General features: G+C 35.9%; 2 protein-coding genes across 2 annotated transcripts; one reads left to right on the top strand and one right to left on the bottom strand.

Annotated features, from left to right (window-relative positions):
- Positions 1–1,538: 1,538 nt before the first annotated feature.
- LOC127861521 (probable rRNA-processing protein EBP2) lies at positions 1,539–16,959 on the bottom strand. The gene is made up of 9 exons (XM_052400084.1): positions 16,808–16,959; positions 16,515–16,598; positions 11,260–11,429; positions 9,436–9,559; positions 8,639–8,728; positions 6,987–7,062; positions 3,742–3,835; positions 2,050–2,212; positions 1,539–1,642 (listed from the first exon to the last, which is right to left on the bottom strand). Exons 1-9 carry the CDS (start codon positions 16,859–16,861, stop codon positions 1,580–1,582), a joined length of 918 nt encoding a protein of 305 aa, XP_052256044.1. The 5' UTR covers positions 16,862–16,959; the 3' UTR covers positions 1,539–1,579.
- Positions 16,960–17,068: 109 nt separating this feature from the next.
- Positions 17,069–21,572, top strand: LOC127861522 (NADH dehydrogenase [ubiquinone] 1 beta subcomplex subunit 7-like). Its single transcript, XM_052400085.1, has 3 exons — positions 17,069–17,268; positions 19,742–19,919; positions 21,141–21,572. Exons 1-3 carry the CDS (start codon positions 17,130–17,132, stop codon positions 21,253–21,255), a joined length of 432 nt encoding a protein of 143 aa, XP_052256045.1. The 5' UTR covers positions 17,069–17,129; the 3' UTR covers positions 21,256–21,572.
- Positions 21,573–24,610: the final 3,038 nt, after the last annotated feature.

Raw genomic sequence — 24,610 nt, 5'->3', positions numbered from 1 at the left:
TGACCTTTGACCTAGTGACCTGAATATCAATAGCGGTCATCTGCCAGTCATGATCAATGTTCCTATGAAGTTTCATGATCCTTGGCGTAAGCATTCTTGAGTTATCACCTGGAAACCATTTTACTATTTAAAGTCACTGTGACCTTAACCTTTGACCTAGTGACTTGAAAATCAATAGGGGGGATCTGCCAGTCATTATCAATGTACCTACGAAGTTTCATGATCCTAGGCGTAAGCATTCTTGAGTTATCATCAGGAAACCATTTTACTGTTTCGAGTAACTGTGACCTTGACCTTTGACCTTGTGACCAGAAAAAATCAATAGGGATCATCTGCCAGTCATGATCAATGTTCCTATGAAGTTACATGATCCTAGGCGTAAGCATTCTTGAGTTATCATCCGGAAACCATTTTACTGTTTTGAGTCACTGTGACCTTGACCTTTGACCTAGTGACCTGAAAATCAATAGGGGTTATCTGCCAGTCATGATCAATGTACCTATGAAGTTTCATGATCCTAGGCCTAAGCGTTCTTGAGTTATCATCCAGAAACCATCTGGTGGACAGACCGACCGACCGACGGACCGACCGACATGTGCAAAACAATATACCCCCTTTTCTTCGAAGGGGGGCATAAATATAGCTGCCAAAGCAGTGCTGGAAAATTCATAACATTTTTGAAAAAGCACTAGTTTCCAAATTCTTAATTGCATGACCAAATGAAGTTGCATTTAAATAAGAACAACAATTCATTCAAAGTTGCTGCAATTGAATCTGATAAACAATTTTGTCACGCACAACTTATCCTTTCAAATACACGACATCCTGGAAAAACCGGGCTTAATGGATGTGCGTCAAGTGTCGTCCCTGATTAGCCTGATTTGCAAACAACACAGCCTATTATCATTCAGTTTGGTGAAGATCTGATGAAAACTGTAAATTAAAGCAAGATTATACAATTTTGTCAAATATATATGAATATATATATTATAATACATGTATTTCAATATAAATTAAAGTTAGAAAGAACATGTGTCGAAAAATGCAAAATAAGCCAGATACTAAATTCTAAAATCGAAAATGTCTGTACAGTTGAATTCACCAGCATGTATATCATGCATGTACAATGTTAATCTAAATTTAGTTTTAGTGCAGATTTGGTCATACAAAGACACAATTTGTTTTACGGATCATTTTAATTTCCTGCAACGTTATCTATTGATACGACACACGAACACTATCTCTGATCCCAATAAAAAGACGAATGCTTCGGTTATTGTAGGAAAATATATACGAAATATCTTCGTCACAATCGGCTCGGGCGTTAATTTATCTTTGCTGCATTTTATGAAATTCGTCTTCAATGTATAATTTGTCTTGCCTATTTTGTGTTATTGTAACATATTTTTGTCAATATATTACAATTTTACACATATACAAATCGTATAATCTCGCTATAATGTTTGGTGACCAAAAATGATTACAACTGTCAAAGTAACAAAAAAGGCCACATGGAATATCATCATAACACAACCAAATACACAACAAACATTTATTTCTTAAAATATACATTAAAAAATCATTTCTGTCGATTTTTCATCGTCTGTCGCTGTGTTTTGCCTGGTCTTTTATTTTTGTTTCCCTGCAACAGCAAACACAAACCTGACACTTCATTTCATTTGGATAATCACCTTACATCACTTAATGTAAGTATCATATTATTTGTTATTAAATGGTACATGCAATAAAATAACTACTGAAGAACAAATTCACAAGTCATATTTACATGTTGTTTATAAATTGTAGTAACAGTAACACGTGGATATTAAATAAATTATAAATTCCGTTTCTTTTTATTTTATCTAAACAGTAACTGATTGACAATTACTATTTGGTTGTAGCTGATTACAAAATAATTTATGTCTAAAACCAAAAATTGCAGCAACATGTGCTATTTACTACATGTTTCACCATAAATAACAGTAACACTATTCAGCCAGATGTTTAATAGTTTGTGAATCCATCGCACTGCTCATATTTATTTTTTACCTTTTTGTTTTTGTTGGCGTACTGTTTGCCAGGTTTGCCCTGGTTGATTTTCTTACTGAAGCCACTCATGTCAGAAGCAGATTCCTTGGTGTTCATCTTACCCCGTTTCTTCTGACCACCATAGCCAAACTTGGTGTTCTTGTACTGCCGCTTTCTGTTGGGTCTGGAGAAAGGTGTAATATGTATCACCAGATAATGTATCCATTAACTATTTAGAATTGGGCTGTGCTCTGTGAAAAAGGAGACGAATGCATGTTCATAAAGTGTCGTCCCTGATTAGTCTGTGCGGACATTTTCCGCCTAAATTGGATTTTTACTAAGAAGATACTTTCTTCAAACAAAAAATATCATAAAAGCGGAAAGTGTCGTCCCTGATAGCCTGTGCGGACTGCACAAGCTAATTAGTGATGACACTTTACGCACATGCATTAAACCCAAATTTCACAGAGCACAGCTCAATAACTTTTACCGGTAAGCTGGCTCTATCAAGAGAACCTGGAATTCACTCATTTACAAGTACTGCATCCAGCAGGGGTTGAAGAATTTTTCCAGAGCCACTTGCCCTGCAGGGCGAGTAGGCCTGACAATCCACTCGCCCTTCACTTTAATCTACTCGCCCTGCATTAAAAAAACAGATATCTATATTTATAGTTATGATCAACCAGAACCTTTTAAACCTACTTAACATAGTTACACTAAGCTGCTAACAAATTAACTACATTATCTGATGGATTATATTTGCTTTCCTTACGTTTTCTGCACCTCTTTCCTTTTCTCAATTCTTTCCGCTTCTCGTTTTGACGACCTTTCTAATTTGTTCTGTTCCCTGTCGCCACCACCTTGCAGATATTTTAAAATAGAACCCTTTTCCATTTTGATATTTCAGACGAATTTTTACTGAAAGACACGCTTGATTGACAAACGGTTAAATTTACAATATGGTAAATTTTGCCTAAGGCTTCTGATCACGAAATTCGGAATTATTCTGTTTATTAATAATTATTTTTTTCTGTTTATTTTTAATTAAATATAAAAAGTATTATAATTAACCAGTGATGTATTATTGTTTTATTGATATTTACATTAATATTCACGGAATGACCAATATATTTAACAGTTCTATTCACTTTTAATCGATTAGCTAAGAGCACTGACAACGACGAAAAGAGCGCAGCCGTTTTCGAGAATTATTTTTAATGTGCCCGTGACGTCATTTTTCATTGTCAAAACAAAAGTGCAGTTTCTTTGTGTACTTAACGTATTTTTTGTTTGTTCGAAATATTGTTCGCAATTTGTATCGATGTGGTAGGAGTTCTGGAACTGAATTTATATTTCTCAACTTGAAAAACAGCACTCGCCCGGTCGGTCGAGTAATAAATTTTACTCGCCCGACCGTCAACTTCCTTCGCATATGCGAGCTGTCAAGTGGATTCTTCAACCCCTGGACACAGACTGTATCTTGTTGTGTAATACTAAAATTGGATCATGAATTGGCATATCTTAACTGTATATAACAATCAATATAGCAAATTAATATGTTACTAAAACAAAGATTGTTTCACCTTTCTGTTAATTAAGGGGCTGCAAACGGATTGGATTTTGCATCTATGCACATTTAAGTTTCATAAGTTTTTAGTTTAGCAGCAAATGTACAGTTCAAATTGATAAATGGTGTTGGAATGTTTCACTTACTGGAATGGTTGGTCTGTTTTGCCATGTCTGTTCTGTTGTTTGCCCTTTCCCTTCCCCTCAGTCTCCTCCAAGAAATCCAGCTTGTCCTTTTGACCTTAATATCAACATTGTAATGAGTACCGCAACGGGAAAATGGAGCTTAATGCATGTGCCTTAAAAGTCATCCCAGGTCCGCACAGGCTATTAGGGATGATTCTTTCCCCTAAACTGGGTTTTTGTTCATAAGAGACCTCATATAAACAAAAAATGCCAAACAAGCGGAAAGTGTACAAACTAATTAGCCATTGCAAACTACACACACTTATCTCTGACCTCACTTTATGCATATGCATCAAGCCCCGTTTTCACATGTATTAAGCTTCAAAGAGCAATTATATTGGGAAGGCTGCTTTGCTATTTACAATATAAGTCTAGGATCATCTCTTAAAATGAACAGCTAAGACACAGCAATGTACAGATTTATAAAATAAATGAACTGCCAGATATAGTAATCAACAGAGTTCGAAATAGCTGACACATAGTAAAATACATATTTTGAAAACAGCTGAAATGACAAAATCATTACAGACAAGAGTCCCAAACTGTCACAAGATACGCCCATTCGAAGGTTTTGGACACCATGCTCAATGCTTGAAATGCATTAAGTAACCTCGTGACCTCGTTTTTGACCCGGCATGACCCATATTCGAACTTGACCTACATATCATTTAGACACAACTTCTGACCAAATTAGGTGAAGATCGGATGAAAACTACTTCAATTAGAGAGCGGACACCATGCTAAATGTTTGAAATGCACTAAGTAACCTCGTGACCTCGTTTTTGACCCAGCATGACCCATATTCGAACTTGACCTAAATATCAACTAAACACAACTTCTGACCAAATTTTGTAAAGATCGGGTGAAAACTACTTCAATTAGAGAGCGGACACCATGCTAAATGCTTGAAATGCACTAAGTGACCTCGTGACCTCATTTTTGACCCGGCATGATCCATATTCGAACTTGACCTACATATCAACTAAACACAACTTCTGACCAAATTTTGTGAAGATCGGGTGAAAACTACTTCAATTAGAGAGCGGACACCATGCTAAATGCTTGAAATGCACTAAGTGACCCCGTGACCTAGTTTTAAACTCAGCATGACCCATATTCAAACTTGACCTAGATATTGTCTAGACACAACTTCTGACCAAGTTTGGTGAAGATCAGATGAAAACTATTTGAATTAGAGAGCGGACACTGCTGTGGACGCCGCCCGCCCGCCAATGGTGAAACTATAATACATCCCGTTTTTAAAAACGGGCGTATAAAAATGGTCACTTCAGCTGTGTTTCTGTGTAGTAACAAGCCAGTAAAAGATACAATATTATTAAGAAAACTTCATTTTATATTTTAAAAAAGCAACTTGTTTTATGATACATTGCTTATTTATACTTCTGTTGTGGTGAAATTCGAATTTAAAACAAGAGCTGTGTTTGTGAAACACAAGCCCCCTACTGCATTTTGAAGCCACACAGCAGCTGTATCCCAATCGAAAACATTATGACAAAGTTATGGTCCATTGATATTTGACAAAAGCACGGGCCTTGGCCAGTATCTGAATGCGTTATTTCTGTAAGCTTGTAAATAACCTCCCAATTTGCCAAGAATCAATGGACCAGAATGAAACAATATCTAAGAGCATTTTGGAAAAAAGTCCAGAAAAAGAAATGCCTGACTGACAGAAGGACAGTTCAACCTAATGGGGGCATACAAGTACTAAAAAAAAAAGAGCACCGCCTTGCGGGTGCAGACCGCTCATCTATTTTTCTTTTGAAAGGTGAAGGGACCTATCTCAATTTCAATCACAAAGGAGGGAGGGGTGGAGTGGAGAGGGGTGTATAGTGTGGGGGTGTGGTCATTTATAACATTATCTTCCAAAAATGCAAAAAAAAAAGCAAAAAAAATATATATATTTATTTTTTTGGGGGAGGGGGGGATATTTGGGTGGGATGGTTGGAAGGTATTTCAAAAATAAAATAATAAAAATAAAAAAAAATAAAAAAAAAAATTTTGGGGGGGGGTGGTGTTGGGGCGGGGTATAGTGTGAGGGTGTGGTGGTCATTTATTAGATGTTCTTTAAAAAAAAAAAAAATGAAGGGGGGGGGGGATTTGGGGGGGAATTCGGGGGGTGGGGGGGGGGTGCGTGGGAGATGGTTTGGATGGAGTCTATAGTGGTATGTCAGGTAAGAGTTGTTTTGTCAAAGTATCAATCATATCTAATCATAAATAAAGAAGTTATGGCAATTTTAGCAAAATTTAATAATTTGACCTTGAGAGTCAAGGTCATTCAAAGGTCAAGGTAAAATTCAACTTGCCAGGTACAGTACCCTCATGATAGCATGAACGTATTTGAAAATTGAAAGCAATAGCTTTGATACTTTAGAAGTAAAAGGGATCTAAACACAAAATTTTACCATATATTCAAAGTAACTAAGTCTAAAAAGGGCCATAATTCCGTAAAAATGACAACTTGTCCTTTACTGTCCCCTTATGATAGTTTGCGAGTGTTCCAAGTATGAAAGCAATATCTATGATACTTTAGGGGTAAAGTGGACCAAAACACAAAACTTAACCAAATTTTCAATTTTCTAAGTATAAAGGGCCCCATAATTCTGTCAAAATGCCAGTCAGAGTTACATAACTTTGCCTGCACAGTCCCCTTAGGATAGTTAGTAAGTGTTGCAAGTATGAAAGCAATAGCTTTGATACTTTAGGAATAAAGTGGACCTAAACAGAAAACTTAACCAAATTTTCAATTTTCTAAGTATAAAAAGGGCACATACTTTTGTCAAAAATGCCAGTCAGAGTTACATAACTTTGCCTGCACAGTCCCCTTATGATAGTTAGTAAGTGTTGCAAGTATGAAAGCAATAGCTTTGATACTTAAGGAATAAAATGGACCTAAACACAAAACTCAACCAAAATTTTCAATTTTCTAAGTATAAAAAGGGCACATAATTCTGTCAAAATGCACGCCAGAGTTATCTAACTTTGCCTGCCCAGTCCCCTCATGATAGTAAGTAAGTGTACCAAGTTTGAATGCAATAGCATTGATACCTTATGAGAAAAGTGGACCTAAACGCAAAACTTAACCGGACGCCGACGCAGACCAAGACGCCAACGCCAAGGTGATGACAATAGCTCTTTTTTTTTTTCAAAAAACAGATGAGCTAAAAATATGTTAATAATATTCATACCTTTCCTGAATTTTTTAACTGCATCCAGCATTTCTCTCTTTTCTTTGTGTCGCTTTTGTAAAACATCTTGTTGAACCTATTATAAACAAGGGCTGTTTGTAAAACATGCATGCCCCCCATATGGGCTCTCCGTTGTAGTGAGAGCCATTGTGTGAATATGTTTTTTGTCACTGTGACCTTGACCTTTGACCTAGTGACCTGAAAATCAATAGGGGTCATCTGCCAGTCATGATCAATGTACCTATGAAGTTTCATGATCCTAGCCATAAGCATTCTTGAGTTATCATCCGGACACCATTTTACTATTTCGGGTCACCGTGACCTTGACCTTTGACCTTGTGACCTCAAAATCAATAGGGGTCATCTGCGAGTCATGATCAATCTACCTATCAAGTTTCATGATCTTTGGCATATGCGTTCTCGAGTTATCATCCAAAAACCATTTTACTATTTCGGGTCACCGTGACCTTGACCTTTGACCTAGTGACCTCAAAATCAATAGGGGTCATCTGCGAGTCATGATCAATCTACCAATGAAGTTTCATGATCCTAGGCGTATGCATTCTTGAGTTATCATCTGGAAACCATTTTACTATTTCGGGTCACCGTGACCTTGACCTTTGACCTAGTGACCTCAAAATCAATAGGGGTCATCTTCGAGTCATGATCAATCTACCCATGAAGTTTCATGATCATAGGCATATGCGTTCTTGAGTTATCATTCAAAAACCATTTTACTATTTCGGGTCACCGTGACCTTGACCTTTGACCTAGTGACCTCAAAATCAATAGGGGTCATCTGCGAGTCATGATCAATGTACCTCTGAAGTTTCATGATCCTAGGCCCAAGCGTTCTTGAGTTATCGTCTGACAACCACCTGGTGGACGGACAGACCGACCGACCGACAGACCGACCGACATGAGCAAAGCAATATACCCCCTCTTCTTCGAAGGGGGGCATAATAATCATCATTAAATTGTTGCTTATGAAAATTTGTTTTAGGTTATGTTTGCGTTTGTTAACTTGCACAATTTTTTTTTTAATGCTGGTATTTAAATTATGAGTACTTGATTTTTTTTTTATTTTTACACAATGCACTATTGCCCAGGTCTTGCCTTGCTTTGTGCCCTCTTAGGTTGGAAGAAAATGTTTTGTGAGCAGGTTTTAATTCTATGGTTATGAATTTATTTCAATAGATTTATTTACCATACAAATTATGGTGAAATTTTTAAAGCTTTGTTTTTTATAATTTGGAAAGTTTAAAATTCAGTTGGAAGTCACAATATTTAAAAATAGGTAATTAACAATTTTACCAATACATAAACTATAACCCAAACAAATATTTCTTAACAAAGGACCAAAGAGTTTGCTTGCCTGATGTGTCAAATTACTTTAACCTCAGTTACATATATACGATGATTATCACAATACTTTCGTTTTAAATAAAATATACCACCAAAACTTTCCACTAAAGGTACTATGTTATTCTTTGGCTACCACTTTTCTTCATAAAACTCCATTAAACAGCCAAAATTGAGGAAAATATTTATATTCTATAATAAATTTAGCTTGTTGAACCAGTGGCAATGAGCTGGCCAAATGGGCAATTGGAACACAGATGACATTTCAAGGTTAGTTTACATGTGCCTACCTTCTTTCCATACTTTTTCAGGTCTCGTAACTTCCTTGCCTTATCTCTGTTTTCTATGCCTTGCTGCTTCTCTAGTAACTTCTCCCGAATCTACACAACAACAACTATATTACAACAACAAAAAATAAAAAATACACTCCTAACAAACTTACAATAAATAATAGCTGCTATAAGTAAATAAGTAAAACTCAGTTTTAACATTTGTTTTTAAGTTCTACTTTGTTCAAAGCCACAAGCTTGTAGGGACAGAATAAGTAGCTTGAGCCAATTACCAATTAAGAATCGTACAATTTAACAGTTGTGGTGGCATAGTTGATATTGTGTGAGTCTTGTGACCAAAAGTTCACATTATTGAGCCCGGCTGTGAAAGCGTTCTTTAGATCTCCTTCAGACACCAAGTACTGGTTTTACCCACTTCATGGACATGAGAGTACATCAATAAGCCTCATACTTTCAATGCAATCAAACTCAAATAATTAGGTTTAAACTTGCCATAAAATGTATTATGTATTTCATATAAACACAAATTTGAGTTGTTTATTAGAATTAAACAGATTCACTTAAGGGAAAGCTCAACAATCTTTTTAATATCAAAATCAATATTTCATTGAATTGTTTATGTATATTTTATTCACACAAACCATGGTAGTAATAGATCTATGTTATGTACCATAACTAATATAGAAAAAATGTTAAACAGATGTGCTCTTTTTGTGTATATTTTATATGCAAATTGTATCATGCTAACTATGGAAAAAATCATTGCATACTGACGCTGGAATCAAAACCAGGTTTACCCTTTTCATGTGATCATCCGTCTTAGACATTTCTGCAAAATAGTCATCAGGTCTCCGGGTTTTTATGCCCAGTTTATGTAACTTCGCTAGACCAGTAAGAACAGATGCTTGGGCTTGCCGATAACTGAAAACACATGTTTTTTTATGGCAATTATTTAAAGCTTTTTGCTTAAGTTTAAAAGTTTTACAGCTTTTTTTTTATCAAAATAAATATCAACTTCCATTTTAAAGCTATTATTACCCTATAGCGCTTCCTTGATTCAAGTCACACTAATAGTCAAAGACTTAACTTGGTGACCTAGTTCTTTTTACCACGCTTGACCAAACACACTTGACCAACATTCAAACATGGCATTTATATTGCCCAGATCAACATTTTGGCCATCATTGCATCATAAATGTTGCCTTTAGAAAGGTCATATGGTTTTTAACAGATATGACACACAGACAGTGCAGTATCATTAGCCCCCCCCCCCCTTCATTGCAAAACCCACACCCAACCTCACACAGTAACCCCCAGGTCACTTGATGGGTGGTTAAGATTACAACAATGTTCTATATAATATTTACATGGAAAAAAATGCACCAAAATCACTTTTTTTTTTTACTTTTACAGGGGCATTTTCATGTTTTGGTAAATGGACAAAATAAAAAACATTGTTTCAGATCTGCAAATTTTCGTTGTAGTTATGATATTTGTTAGGAAACAGTAATAATGAAGTGTCAAATCAGATGAAGCTTTTAAATTCTATCAACATGAAGAAAGAAGAGGACAGATAAGTTGTACATTAGTAGTTTCATGTTACATGAAACTCGAAAAACAATGAATATTGTCTTTATTATTTGTGACTTGAGGAATGCATTGAATTCAAATCTGGCCTATATATTGTCAAGATTAACAGTCATAAGGTCACAAATGTGGCTTTTAGTGTGGTAACAAGGATTTCTATGAGTGTCGACCTCATTTAAAGGGATCTTTTCACGGTTTGGTAAATTGACAAAATTGAAAAAAGTTGTTTCAGATTCGCAAATTTTCGTTTTAGTTATGATATTTGTGAGGAAACAGTATTACTGAACATTTACCATAGTCCAATATAGCCATTATATGTATCTTTTGACGATTTGAAAACCTAAAAATTATAAAGCGTTGCAACGCGAATTGATTGAATAATTTGGAGAGTTCTGTTGTTGTCGTTTAAATTTACGAAACTACGAATATTGCTTATATAAGGTATAAAATACTTAAACTGTGTATACCAGGCGGAATAGCCGAGAGGGCTAATGCATTTTTACTTCAGACTAACTCCAGGACTCCAGGGTTCACTGGTTCGAGCCCTGGTACTGGCTACTTTTTTTCCCTTTTTTAAATTTTATTCTTGATTTTTTACTGGAGCTTTTAAGATCAAATGTTTACATTTATCAATATAAATCATTTAATGACAAACTTCAAAATATGCCAAAATCTGTGAAAAGGCCCCTTTAAGGACTCAAGTGACCCATATTTGAACTTGGTCTTCATATTAAAAAGATAAACATTACGATCAAGTTTCATCAAGATTGGAGGAAACAATGTGGTTCCAGAGTGGTAACAATGTTTAAGATCTGACTTCATTACCAAGTTTTTGTTGTGATTAACATTCAGATGAAATTTCATTCAGATTAGATGGCCTCTAAAGTGGTACTACGCAAGAAACATGGCATCGGACTAACCACAATTGCACTCCATTCCCCTTTTTTTATCTAACACTAACTCAACGTAAGTCACCATTTCATCCAAAGTTCTAAGAATAATTTGTTAACAGAACATCAGTCAGCAGTACTCACAATCTGAGTTCCCGTTTGAAGTCATTATCTGTCTCCGCTACACCACTCCCCTCTGTCCCCTCTGTCTCATTGCTGCCTGGAGGGGGAGGGGCCGGGGGATTGGTGAGGTCAAGACGCTCAACCCAGTCTAGGCCCTGCTGGAGCTCCTTCAACTTCTGCTTCATTCCAGTCTGTGGAATAGATTTAATCCTCATTCTGGGAAAACTGGGTTTAATGCATGTGCTAAAGTATCATCCCAGATTAGCCTGTGCAGTCCGCAGAGACGACACTTCCTGCCCATACTGGATTTTCATTTAAAAGAGACTTACTTTAAAGCGGGTATATACGATTTTTTATATGTGTTTAATTGTAATATATTGATAAAATATGTTACAATAACACAAAATAGGCAAGAAAAATTATACATTAAAGCCGAATTTCATAAAATGCAGCAAAGACAAATTAGCGCCACGAGCCGATAGTGACGTACATATTTTCCTACAATAACCGAAGCATTCGTCTTTGTATTAGGATCGGAGATAGTGTTTGTGTGTCGTATGAATAGATATAGTTGCAGGAATTCAAATAAACCGTTAAACTAAGTTTAGATGCACATCGTACATGTATGGTATACATGCTGGCGAATTCGGCTGTACAGCCGTTTTCAATTTCAGAATTAAATATCTGGCTTATTTCGCATTTTTCGACACATGTTCTTCTTAACTTTTATTTTAATTTATATTGAAACTTATATATAATAAGTTTTTTACACAGTATATATAAATTCATAAATATTTGACAAAATCGTATATACCCGCTTTAAACCAAAAATTCCATAAAAGCAGAAAGTGCAGTCCCTGATTAGCCTGCTAAGGATTGTATTAACTGCTAAGGAAGTCGTTTATATTAAATAAATATTGTATTCTTGGAAAACAATAGTGCATTTTGTCATTAAGATTAGCATGCAGGAAACAGTGAGAGTACAAAATGCTTTCTCTCCAACGAAATTCGTAACATCTCATGTACTTTTGTTATACAGAAAAGGCTTATTTACTTACTATGTTTAAAGGACTGTTTAATTTGTATCAAATTTTAAGTAAATTTTAAGTATTTTTGTTTGCTATGATCTCTAGTGATATGATATTTAAGCAGGTGACATTGTGAGACCTATCAATATGTTGACCGCTTAATATTACTTTGTCAGATTTATTTTAGGGTCATCTGATGGCAATATGAAACGGGATTTTATGAACATAACACTACGCCAATTTCAAATAATATCAATATCCCCGTTCCAATTGTGTTACAAAAGTGTTAAATCAAAGGAGAGGGAGCTTAACTTTTTTCTGGTGTACAATAGAGTTGATTGTGGCCTTTGAAAAAGTGCACAGTGAGAGGCTTTCATTTTGTTCACCTTTAACAGTTGGTAATTCCCTATATAAAGTTTGTACTGTAAAGCGGCACCATTCCCAATGAGACAATTTTTGAGACAAAATAAAAAATATACCATTGCCAAAAAATCTGAATTCACAGAAAAAAATTGACAAAGCGTTGCATACGCATAATTTGTTCAATCTTGGGCAAGTCATCGCAGTCTAGACAATAGGTCAGTACAGCTGCTAAGCATGTTTTCACAACACCCCAAAATTTAGTTTTGTCCAGATTTTATGTTTACTCAGTACTGTAAACATTACAATAACTGCTTTAATAATGAATATTTAAAAGACTGTTACGATAAAGATACAGTATGTTTGATTTGAAATTATTGTTAAGAAAAGGTCTATTGAAAATAATTTGCAACATAATTTAGTTAAACCGAAAAACAAATTTTTAACCAAAATAAACAGATGTCAAATCTCTCTAGGCTTCATAGGTTTTATACAGAAATCAAAACACCCACATTTTCAATGCAGTAACGTGACATTAAACAAAAGAGGGTAATTTTCGCATGCTTTTTATCGGGACAAATTACAAAAAAATACATGTATAGGGTTTATTTGAAACAACAATTTGATAACGTCCCATTATCATTAAAATTCAAAAGTGTGTTTCGAATTGCAAATTTTATAATGGTCATGTGACAATGCAACAAAATATTAACAGTTTTAGGTGATTAATAAAATAATAATTTGTTAAAACGCTCTACCTGTCAAAATATATGTTTTGAAAGAATTATTAAAGCATGAAATGCACAATTTCCACAAGGAAAGTGATTTTTTACCTTGTTTATAAAGTACAAAAAAAACGGCACATTTCCAATAATAAACCAGAAATGTGTTTGTTGGAAACACTATGTCCCCTTCTGCGCCGCTTTGAAATTAATTTTTTTTTTACCTTTGACCTTGAAGGATGACCTTGACCTTGAACTTCCACCACTCAAAATGTGCAGCTTCATGAGAACGCCGCTTTGAAAAAAATATATATTTTTTTTACCTTTGACCTTGAAGGATGACTTTGACCTTGAAGGATGACCTTGAACTTCCACCACTCAAAATGTGCAGCTTCATGAGAACGCCGCTTTGAACAAAAATTAACAATTGACCTTTGACCTTGAAGGATGACCTTGACCTTGAAGGATGACCTTGAACTTCCACCACTCAAAATGTGCAGCTTCATGAGAACGCCACTTTCAAAAAATATATATAAAAAAATAACCTTTGACCTTGAAGGATGACCTTGAAGGATGACCTTGACCTTGAACTTCCACCACTCAAAATGTGCAGCTTCATGAGAACGCTGCTTTGAATTTTATTTTTGTTGGCCTTTGACCTTGAAGGATGACCTTGACCTTGAAGGATGAACTTGACCTTGAACTTCCACCACTCAAAATGTGCAGCTTCATGAGAACGCCGCTTTGAATTTTTTATTATTATTTTTTTAACTATGACCTTGAAAGATGACCTTGACCTTGAAGGATGACCTTGTCCTTTAACTTCCACCACTCAAAATGTGCAGCTTCATGAGAACGCCACTTTGAAACATTTTTTTTTTACCTTGAAAGATGACCTTGACCTTGAATTTCCACCACTCAAAAGATGGTGGTGATGGTGGTGGTGGTGGTGGAGGTGGTGGTGGTGGTGGTGGAGGTGGAGGAGGAGGAGGAGGAGGAGGAGGAGGAGGAGGAGGAGGAGGAGGAGGAGTTGTAGTAGTAGTAGTAGTAGTAGTAGTAGAGTAGTAGTAGTATTAGTAGTAGTAGAGTAGTAGTAGTATAAGTAGTAGTAGTAGTAGTAGTAGTAGAAGTAGTAGTAGTAGTAGTAGTAGTAGTAGTAGAAGTAGTAGTATGCATTATGCATTACAAAAATGCAGTTAGCCTTACATTTGGTAAAATTTAAATATATTACAAGGGAGGCAAATGCTGTAACAATTACCTCCCCTGTCCTGCTTATATTTATATTAATCAACAAAATTAAACATTAACAAAATGTTTAATATACAAAATATACAAAAAATCTCATATTCTGATAATATTTTTACTGATCCACTGTATTTTACTAAAAGGATGATGTTTCATTGGACTGATAATTATAGATTTAGGATTACAGACCAGTTGCTTCAGTAATATTGTTCAGAGTGTGCCGTGTTGGCCATGTATGCATTCTTGAGTTATCATTCAAAAACCATTTTACCATTTCCAGTCACGGTGACCTTGACCTTTGACCTAATGACCTCAAAATCAATAGGGGTCTTCTGCGAGTCATGATCAATGTACCTATGAAGTTTCATGATCCTAGGCCCAAGCGTTCTTGAGTTATCGTATGACAACATACTGGTGGACGGACGTACCGACCGACCTACCGACCGACCGACATGAGCAAAGCAATATACCCCCTCTTCTTCGAAGGGGGGCATAACAAACACACGATTAGTTTTGCATGTTGATTGCTAGACAAAGGTAGCCAATTTTGTCGGCGAGAAATTTGTCGCATTATTGCTTCAGACAGGAAGCGGCTATCATTTGATGACGTCAAACTGTTAATTCACACGGAGTGCAAATTTTCCGAAGACTTTAATCGACTCTTTGTTTACAATTCAATTAAAAAACAAACACTTGCTAACATTAAACATTGGATTAAATCAACGAGTTTGCATGACAATAACAACTTTAACAAACATTACCGCAACGACGCGGGAATTGATCTACCTAGATTTTTTTTCGACACATTTAAATCACTCTTTCATAGCCGCGTCATGCGAAAATGGGTTTTATGTGTTTAGGCCAGTATCTTAAAGTATTATATTCGATATGTGTTCGTGTGTTGTATGAACGAATCTGCACTAAAACTAAATTTACGGTTGCGATAGACAACTATAAACATAGCATTTACTGTTATATGCGCATAATATCACTCCAAGCGTTTCGGCCAGCGTATTTTAAAGTATTATATTCAATATTTAACATTACTGCCCCAGCCCTCTAAGCCGAGAAGAACTGTTTTTTTATAAGGATCGGAGTTAGTGTTCGTGTGTCGTATGAACGAATCTGCACTAAAACTAAATTTACATCGTACATGATCAGTTGTCAACGAAAGTACGCTTGATATTAAATGCATTATTTTTCTCTTTCCGGGATATTGTTTTAGTATGTTGATGCTGCATTAACAAATATAAGTGTATATCAGTGATACCACCAAAAATAAACACCGGTTGCGATAGACACCTATAAACATAGCATATACTGTTTTATGCGCATAATATCACTTCAAGTGTTTCGGCCAGCGTATCTTAAAGTATTATTTTCGATATATGCGCATAATATCACTTTAAGCGAAACAAAACAGTATAGTAAAATATGCTCGCATGCAGCATGTCGTCCATGATTTGTGGTTTTTGCAGGAATCTCATGACCCTTAGCATACTGATTGTCAAATTTTGCATCTCGACACAACTTACAGTGCCAAAGTCCTTCACTATCTTTAACATACCAGTCAAAAGATGCCTGATTTAGTGATTTAGAAAAACTCCTTTTAGATGTGTCACACAAATTAGATTCAGAGTCAATCTCAAACAATTTACGTTTCGTCAAACTTGGTTTGGGCGATTCGCCCTGTAACCAACTCGTTGGAGACATTTCAGATTTCAATTTTGATCCTGAATCCTGAAGATTATGAATTTTATAGAAATGCATATTAAAGCAAAATATTGCTAACATAATAGTAAAATGCCAACACGTCCAAGTGAATAATGGCACTGTTCCTTAACAGTTAACAAATGGCAACTGTACATACACGTTCATATGATGTGCATCTTGATGCCAATCCCCAGTAACAATAACATACCACATTATTTATGCTCTGTTTGGGAGCCTCAACAACCACATTCAAGCCTGGCTTAAGCTTTCCAGCAGCAAACGCTCTCTGAAGCTGAAAGCAAATTTCGTGTTAAAAGTTGTAATGCTAACTTTAATTCTTCACGAGGGAAATATGTTTAATCAGTTTAAAAATATGTATTATTCGGATAATATTTTTCGGATATAAAAGTTAATAAACACAAATTACGTTCAATTTAAAGCAGCTAATTTATATTAATATATGCAAATAAAAGAAAGCTAAAAATTGTTTAACATAACTACCTCCTCGTCAGAATCAGCTGCCTCCGAATCGCTTGAATGATGAAAATCAACCATGTTTACTCTACGCACGTGAATTCTGTATTGTTTACAAATTATCTCCCTTTGACTTTGATGCACAAAATATAAGAAAAACAATATATGCTAAAATTCTCTGAAGCGAACTGAATTAACACAAAATGAATAAAAATAATAATAATAACTTTAAATATATTTATATAAATCTGTAGATTTATTAATTTTGTTAGATGGTGTGTGCATCACAATTTCTCCAAGGACAATTAAACTCATCACAGTAGTCTCCCTTGCCTGGCTGAAGGACGATATGGGGATAGCGTACGCAAAATTCCAGGAAATGTGGCCTGACCCCAGGCAGAAGATGCCGTCTCAGTTGGAAGTAGATTTCAGAAACGGTCCTACATTTGATCCGATGCTTGGATTCCCAAATGGACGCAAAGAAAGGGGTATTTAATATTGATGTTTATTCGTACCTTCACCCTTCATACCAATAATATGGACCGAAAGCAATGGCTTACCTCAAATAAAACATTAACAGCGAACATATATTAACCACTACCATTAACATTTATGTAAATTTTGTCATACAAACAAGTCATTTGAAAAAAAACGTGTACAAATTGTTTTAAATTGGATGACATTTCTATTTGAGATTGTTAAGTATTGTTGTCTGTTGAACTATAAGACAACTCACAAGGAAACAGTTATCAAATTGAATCTGTCCAAATGAGAACAGCAGGCTGTTGAAGAACAAAACCTCAAAAGCGTCAAGTTGTGTTCACTGACTTACATGCAGGTATTCATAAGTCCATATAAATGGACTGCCACATAAACACAACCACAGTTCTGCGAAGCCATTCAGTGTGCATCACTAAACAGACATCTTTCTTTACCAATTAAGGAAAGCGATGAATAAACTTCAAAACCACATTAAATTTTTCTGAATGGCTGTGTATGGACATTATCCTTTGTATGCAACTTGAAAACACAACGATGTTTCAACACAGTATTCTTGCGGACATTTTTATGTAGAAATTTGGAACAGAGTAAATATTCGACATCTGTTGGACATCATATTGACTTAGGCTACATCTCACAGCACAATATGCAAAAGATTGGTGTACTGCACCTAACCAATAGCAACACTTGAAGTTGGCAACATTACGACAGTGTTCCAATATGGTGGATAGAGCGTACAAAAGAATAACAATCTAAATTATAAGCAGTTATATCTTGCTTTAATGGTACTGTTCGCATGAGTTTGTGCTTTAAACAGGTAAATGTTGATAAGTTTTTGCAGTATCAGTGTTCCTTAGACCTTGCAGTGGTGATCAAATTGTGCACCTTAGGAAAATATACAGCAACTGCCATCATTCAAGGCTGCAAATTTTACATGAAAAAACTCGCTACCAGTTGCAACTCCGAAGTGTCATTAGCTTGGAGTTGGATTTATTATTGCTGCAACTAGCAATTATACAAAATCACGACCAGGAACATATTTTTTTACAATGATGAAACATCATTTAAGACAATAAATTTATCATTCACTGTCTATTCATAAACTTGGTTTACTGGTCTTAGCCTGCAGAGTTGATATTAAAGCCCCACAAACACTCAAAATCTATGAATATTTTCGCAAATCAAAATTAACCCATAAAAAATCAATGTTCCTTATAACAAAAGCCAAAATTTTAACGCTAGATATGGTATGGTAACACAGTTTTGACAATATACAAAATGCTGGTTTTATTTTTTGTGTGAAAATCTATTCCATGTGAATTTCTTACTACGATATCCGACCATTTATGAGCGAAAGCGTGGACCTTATAGCAAGCACATGCAAGTGGGCTCCAAATTAAAGATAAAGATTTAAGATTCACAGTTATGTATTGCCCATCATACACTTTCATTTGCGCACGCTCTTTCTTTTTATGCCCCAGAAGTAGGGCATATAGTGATCGCAGTGTTCGTCTGTCTGTCCGTCTGTCTGTCTGTCAATCACACTTTGCGTTTAGGTTAAAAAAATGCTCATAACTTCTATGTCGCTTCAGATGTAACATTCATATTTGGTATGCATGTGTATATGGACAAGGCCTTTCTATTCGCAATTTCGCACACAAATTTTGACCCCTTTGACCTAGACCTTGAACTTAGGGTCCGCGTTTAGGTTTGAAAAATGCATTTAGGTCTTTAAAAAATGCTAATAATTTCTATCAAAGCGTTTATCAGGGGCATATGTCATCCTATGGAGACAGCTCTTGTTTTTCTTGCTGAATCCCTTAGAGCAGGAAGTTTTCATGTAATGATTATTAATGAAAACTATGTTGTGCTTCAGTTGCCAATCAAGCCTTCGCTCGTAATTTTCAGATATCGTCGCAGGAAATTCACATGTAATTTTTTGTCACACAAAGTATACAAACGAGCATTTTGTATCTTGTTAAATCTGGGTAACCAGACCACATCTAGCGTTGAAATTGTGACTTGTGCTATACGGAACATTGATTTTTATGTGTTAATAACTTAATATTATTTTACGAAATATTTGTTGATTTTGAATGTTTATGGGGCTTTAAGTGAAGTTTGGTCCAGAAAAAAGAGGAGGTTCTGTTAATTTTTCAATTGCATGGACCTACTGCCGGGTAAAAATCTCCCATTAAAACAAGACTCTTATTACAAAGTTCTTTGTTTTGATATAATATCTACTAACGCTAGTGCACATGCTTTTTGCATTAAATGTATTGTTTCAAAAACAAGAGTTTTGCATTAATGACATGTCGGTCTCATGCCTAATTTCATTTTTCAACACTAGCCAAGAAAATTTTTTAGTACTAATGCTGATATGATTCTAGAAAACAAAACACATCCTACAAAGAACTATATAATTTTATATAGAATAATGGATAAATTAATTAATTTTAGAGATGCCATTGACCCATGATGAGATGGTTGACGCACGCCTACCTTTTGAGAACAGGGACTACTGCGCACACAAGTATGTGCACTATCTACAGTGCATGACTGAGAGTGGATTCTTTGCCAAGCTGGCCGGCAAATGCGACCACGACCAACACGAATATAACGACTGCATGAAAGAAGAGTAAGTATACTACCCCGGTAGTATATAGACTAGAATGTTCTTATTTCCTGGTCATTAAACAATGAATTAGAGGGGGGCATACTGAAATCACCTTGGACGATTGTCTGTCTCATTGTAGACACAAACTTGTTCAATAAGTAGTCCCTTCTTTTTTTCAACGTACAATTTTAAAACTTGCATGCAGTGAAAAGGGGGTTTAATGCATGTACGTAAAGTGTCGTCGCAGATTAGCCTGTGCAGTCCGCACAGGAATATCTGGGACAACACTTTAAGATCATGCATTAAACCCCCTTTTCACGTGCGTAGCTCATATTGAAATTGTTGACTACAGATTGGGTATGAAAATTTAAAAGCTGCACACACTCCATAAATTAGATGGCTAAATATGTTTATTAGAACATACAAAGCAGTGCCTCGCACCTCGAAAAGGTCTAGGTCTGTTATACACTAGCAAATATTTAAATCATGAATTATTTCATCAAACGGTTTGATTTGTTTCCAATGTTTAAGGAAGATATATTTAATATAATGTTTGGTTGTTTTTCTTGGTTGCTCCATGTTTTCGTTGTAAATCTAACTCTGCTGATCTGCTCTTGTCTGCAATATTGGATACTGGTAAAACTATGGAATTCTGTTGTGTAATAAGAAGAAATTTGTTTGATATGATAAAATGAGTCGTGTTCTGAGGAAACTGGGCATAATGCATGTGCATAAATTGTAGTCCCAGATTAGCCTGTGCAGTCTGCACAGGCTAATCAGGGACGGCACTTTCCACCTAAATGAGATTTTTGCTAAGAAGAGACTTAATTTAAACGAAAAATGTCATACAAGCAATAAGTGTCATCCCTGATTAGCCTGTGCACATGCATTATGCCCAGTTTTCTCAGAACGCGACTCAAATGATTTAAGCCACCTGTCAGTGTGCAATGTTTGATTAAAGATACAACCCCTAAACATTACTCTTTGATACACTGCTGAATGCCCTACTGCAGTCAAAATTTGCTGGCATTATTATGATATTAGCCTTGTTCTAGAAACACTGGGCTTAATGCTTGTGCATAAATTGTCCTCCTTCGGGAAAACACTGTGCTCATGCATTAAGCCCTGTTTTCCCAGAATAAGGATTTTAAATATGTGTCATGACGGGGACTGTTCCCTTTTCACTTTCAAATTTTACTAATTATAAGTAGACTTCTTGGAATGTTGTGTCATTATTTTCAGTACCATTCTTCGATGGAAGGAATGGGAAAGAGAACGAAGGTTGCTTGAGCGAAGAAAGCGCAGGATAGCCAAAGGTTTAGAGCCTGACCCATCGCTTCAGACACAGACAGCATAAAGTTTTGAAAACATTAGTTACAGTTTCAAAAGGGAGAGAACATTTCTAGGTCTTGATTAAAGCTGTGGAACAGGGTCGAATTCTGAGAAGAATTGCTGATGATCATCAGGAATTTAAGTTTTTTTAAAAGCTTTGAAGCATCAATATTTAATTGAATGTGTTAAGAGATTTGATACCTACTGAAACAATAATAAGATTTGTACATGTTTTAAGGGGACAGAGATTGTTGTTTGTTTGTTCTGCTAATTCTGGAATACGTAGGCCTCCCTTTGGCTACGTTCTTAGAAAACATGTGAAGTAAATATGTGATACAAGTACACACCTGTTGTTTTTGCATTAAATGTATCTTTTCAGATATAACCATTTACTTTCATCTTTAAGGATAATGTATTTGCATGCTTTACCCTTCCAAGTTGTGGATATACATTAAATCAAAATGTGTTCAGCTTCAAAATACTTTTGGCTAGAAAAATACAACAACTGAATTCACATGAATTTGTATACTCCCTTCGAAGACAAGGGGGGATATTGTTTTGCTGGATGTCGGTAGGTCTGTCACTTGGTTTCAGATCAAGAACTCGTCAATGGATTGACCAATACGCTTGAATTTTCACTTGTGGATTGGCCTTGTATAGATGACCACTATTGAAAGTGGGGTTACTAGGTCAATGTCACAATAAGTGTGAAAATTGATTTCGTTCAATAACTTGTCAACGAATGGACTGATTGGCCTGATACTTTACATGTGCATTGGCCTTGGACAGTAGATGACTCCTATTGAAATTGGGGTAACAAGGTAAAATGTCAAGGTCACTGTCACAATAAATGTGAAAAACATTTCCGATCAATAACTCATAAACAAATTGACTGATTCGCTTGGTACTTCACATGTTCATTGGCCTTGGACAGTAGATTACCCCTATTGAAATTGGGGTCACTAAGTCACAGGTCAAGGTCACTGTCTCAATAAGTCTGAAAATCGTTTCTGATCAATAACTCGTCAACTGATTGACCGATTGGCTTGATACTACACATATGCATTGGCCTTTGACAGTAGATGACCCCTTATAAAATTGGGCTCACTAGGTCAAAGGCCACTGTCACAATAAGTTTCTAATTGTTTCCAATCAATAACTCGTCAACAAATTTACAGATTCGCTTGATATTTCACATGTGGATTGGCCTTAGACAGTAGATGACCCCTTCAGAAATTGGGGTCACTAGGTCAAAGATCAAGGTCACTGTCTCAATAAGTGTGAAAATTGTTTCTGATCAATAACTTGTCATCCAGTTGACTGATTGGCTTGATACTTCTCATGCACATTGGTCTTGGACAGTAGATTTCCTTGTGAAATTGGTGTCACTAGGTCAAAGGTTAAGGACACTGTCACAATAAGAGTGAAAATCATTTTTGATCAATAACTTGTCAACAAATTGACTGATTGGCTTGATACTTCTCTTGTGCATTGGCCTTCGACAGTAGAATTGAAATTGCAGTCACTAGTTCAAAGCCCTTGGGGGCGGAACGCTTGTGAATCCTAAATTCATTTACTCACAAATTTTTAATTTACAACAAAACTGTAATATTTTACTAGTTTCAAATAGTTATAATAATGAGGAAAAAACAAAATTGCAGGAACAGGTGTTTAAGCACCGAGCCTCTTGTAGCAAAAGCTAACATGCTACCTCTACATCTGGCTGGCTTGTGTCTCGTGATGGTTGTATAAAAGCTATGTTGAAAAAATACACATTTTGGCTAAACTTTTGATGGAAAGCATTACAAATATTATTAATGATTTTTATTGACAATTATAAATTAACTTACAATTTAATTTTTCTCAGAAGCGTTATTCTCCCCCCCCCCCATAGAGTTAAGGATTATTGTTTTGGAGTCGTCCGTTATTCCATCCAGAACACTTCTGTCCGGAGCCATATCTCGGAACTGATCGTTAGACTTCATTGAAATTTTGTATGAGCATATATTTGGATAAGAGGATGATACACGTAAAAATGCAACGCAAATGATATTTCTATTACGAAGTTACGGTCCTTTTTGACATGAAAGTACCCTTTGTATACAGGATTCTTTCTGTATTGAGCTGTAACCCCATATACAATTATACCCAGAGCGAGAATCATCTAGATAAATGCCTGATCAGATATATGCTGTTTCCATTACTCAAATCAAATAAATAAAATACCGTAATTGTTGAGATGACACTTCTTAGAGTAGCAATTTTAGCAGGAGTGTTTCGCAGATTATTCATAGGTCTTTATGATGCTGCATTATGCGAGTACCTCGCTGTTTCATGGAAGCAAGGGTGGTCATTTAATATTATTTTTTATCCATAGATATGGTTCCCTGGCATTCACAACGGAGAGCATTGAGATCCAAAGAAATCAGTACAGGTTAGCCAATTGGCATACATAAGACTATTTATAATCTTGCAACATGTTGCCTTTCCCCCAAAAATATAGCCAGGCAAAGTTTTGTTACTGCCATTAGCTCCTGATAATTGTATTCCATTTATTGGTCAAAAAGGCGTCCCACAACCGTTGATAGTTTCCGAAGCGGGTTAAGCATTTATGTACTAAGAACCGCCACTCTGGAAAATGTTTCTTATGGCAACTCTGACTCTTCCACAGTCTGTATGGTGCGTCCAGGTCATCCCTCGCTGTTGCCACCGCCGCACTTCTTGGACTGTTCTTCCACTGTTTGAATATTACGAAAGGCGTATGCGTATTCGGTTGACATCCGATTGGCCTTCTTTCTCCGGGAAACAGCGCGGAAAGAAAACACACGAGAGTGTAGACGCTTCTTTCAGGCGAAGCTACCCACAGATGTTCGTCATTTCCAGTCCAATAATAAAAGGGCCAATCCGAGTGAATAGGTGATGTCTTCACGAAATCCATCCGCAGGCAACATGATAGTCCTAGCTGACCGACCACTAGCCAAATGGTTAACTGCACGCTTTATGGATATTTTTTTCCCCGTAAAGGGTTATTCAAATATGACCAGAAGTCGACAAGAACATCCCCGTAAATTAAAAGTAATGGACCGACGAATCGGCGACTTTAAATGCTCGGTCGAACAAATTTCGGAGAACCTAGAAAGCCTTCACAAATGGATGGAAGCGTTTCCAATAAAAGCCTTTACTTACTGTAATTGTTAATTATTTAGTTCATTGTGTATAATTATATCACGGAATGTAAGAAAAGTTTAGGACAGATACCGGTTACTTGATTAAGGTACGATTAAATCTGATTTTACCAAAACGAACTGCGTAGTGTGCATGATAAGCATTTCTTGTAGATCACATCCGAGTAACCTCCCTTACACTGTAAAGAAACGTGA

This window comes from Dreissena polymorpha, chromosome 16, assembly GCF_020536995.1.
Source record: "Dreissena polymorpha isolate Duluth1 chromosome 16, UMN_Dpol_1.0, whole genome shotgun sequence".
Taxonomy (NCBI): domain Eukaryota; kingdom Metazoa; phylum Mollusca; class Bivalvia; order Myida; family Dreissenidae; genus Dreissena; species Dreissena polymorpha.
The sequence above is the reverse complement of the archived record's forward strand: the minus strand, read 5'-3'. Positions and strand labels throughout refer to the sequence as shown.

Excerpts from the sequence above, each read along its gene's own strand:
- LOC127861521 (XM_052400084.1), bottom strand. The coding sequence starts at position 16,861 with ATGGTTGATTTTCATCATTCAAGCGATTCGGAGGCAGCTGATTCTGAC. Across the intron at positions 11,430-16,514 it reads AACAGAGCATAAATAATGTG|ACTGGAATGAAGCAGAAGTT; the intron begins GTATGTTATTGT and ends TCTATTCCACAG. Across the intron at positions 2,213-3,741 it reads AAAACAGACCAACCATTCCA|ACCCAACAGAAAGCGGCAGT; the intron begins GTAAGTGAAACA and ends ACCTTTCTCCAG.
- LOC127861522 (XM_052400085.1), top strand. The coding sequence starts at position 17,130 with ATGGGGATAGCGTACGCAAAATTCCAGGAAATGTGGCCTGACCCCAGG. Across the intron at positions 17,269-19,741 it reads AAATGGACGCAAAGAAAGGG|AGATGCCATTGACCCATGAT; the intron begins GTATTTAATATT and ends AATTAATTTTAG. Across the intron at positions 19,920-21,140 it reads AACGACTGCATGAAAGAAGA|TACCATTCTTCGATGGAAGG; the intron begins GTAAGTATACTA and ends CATTATTTTCAG.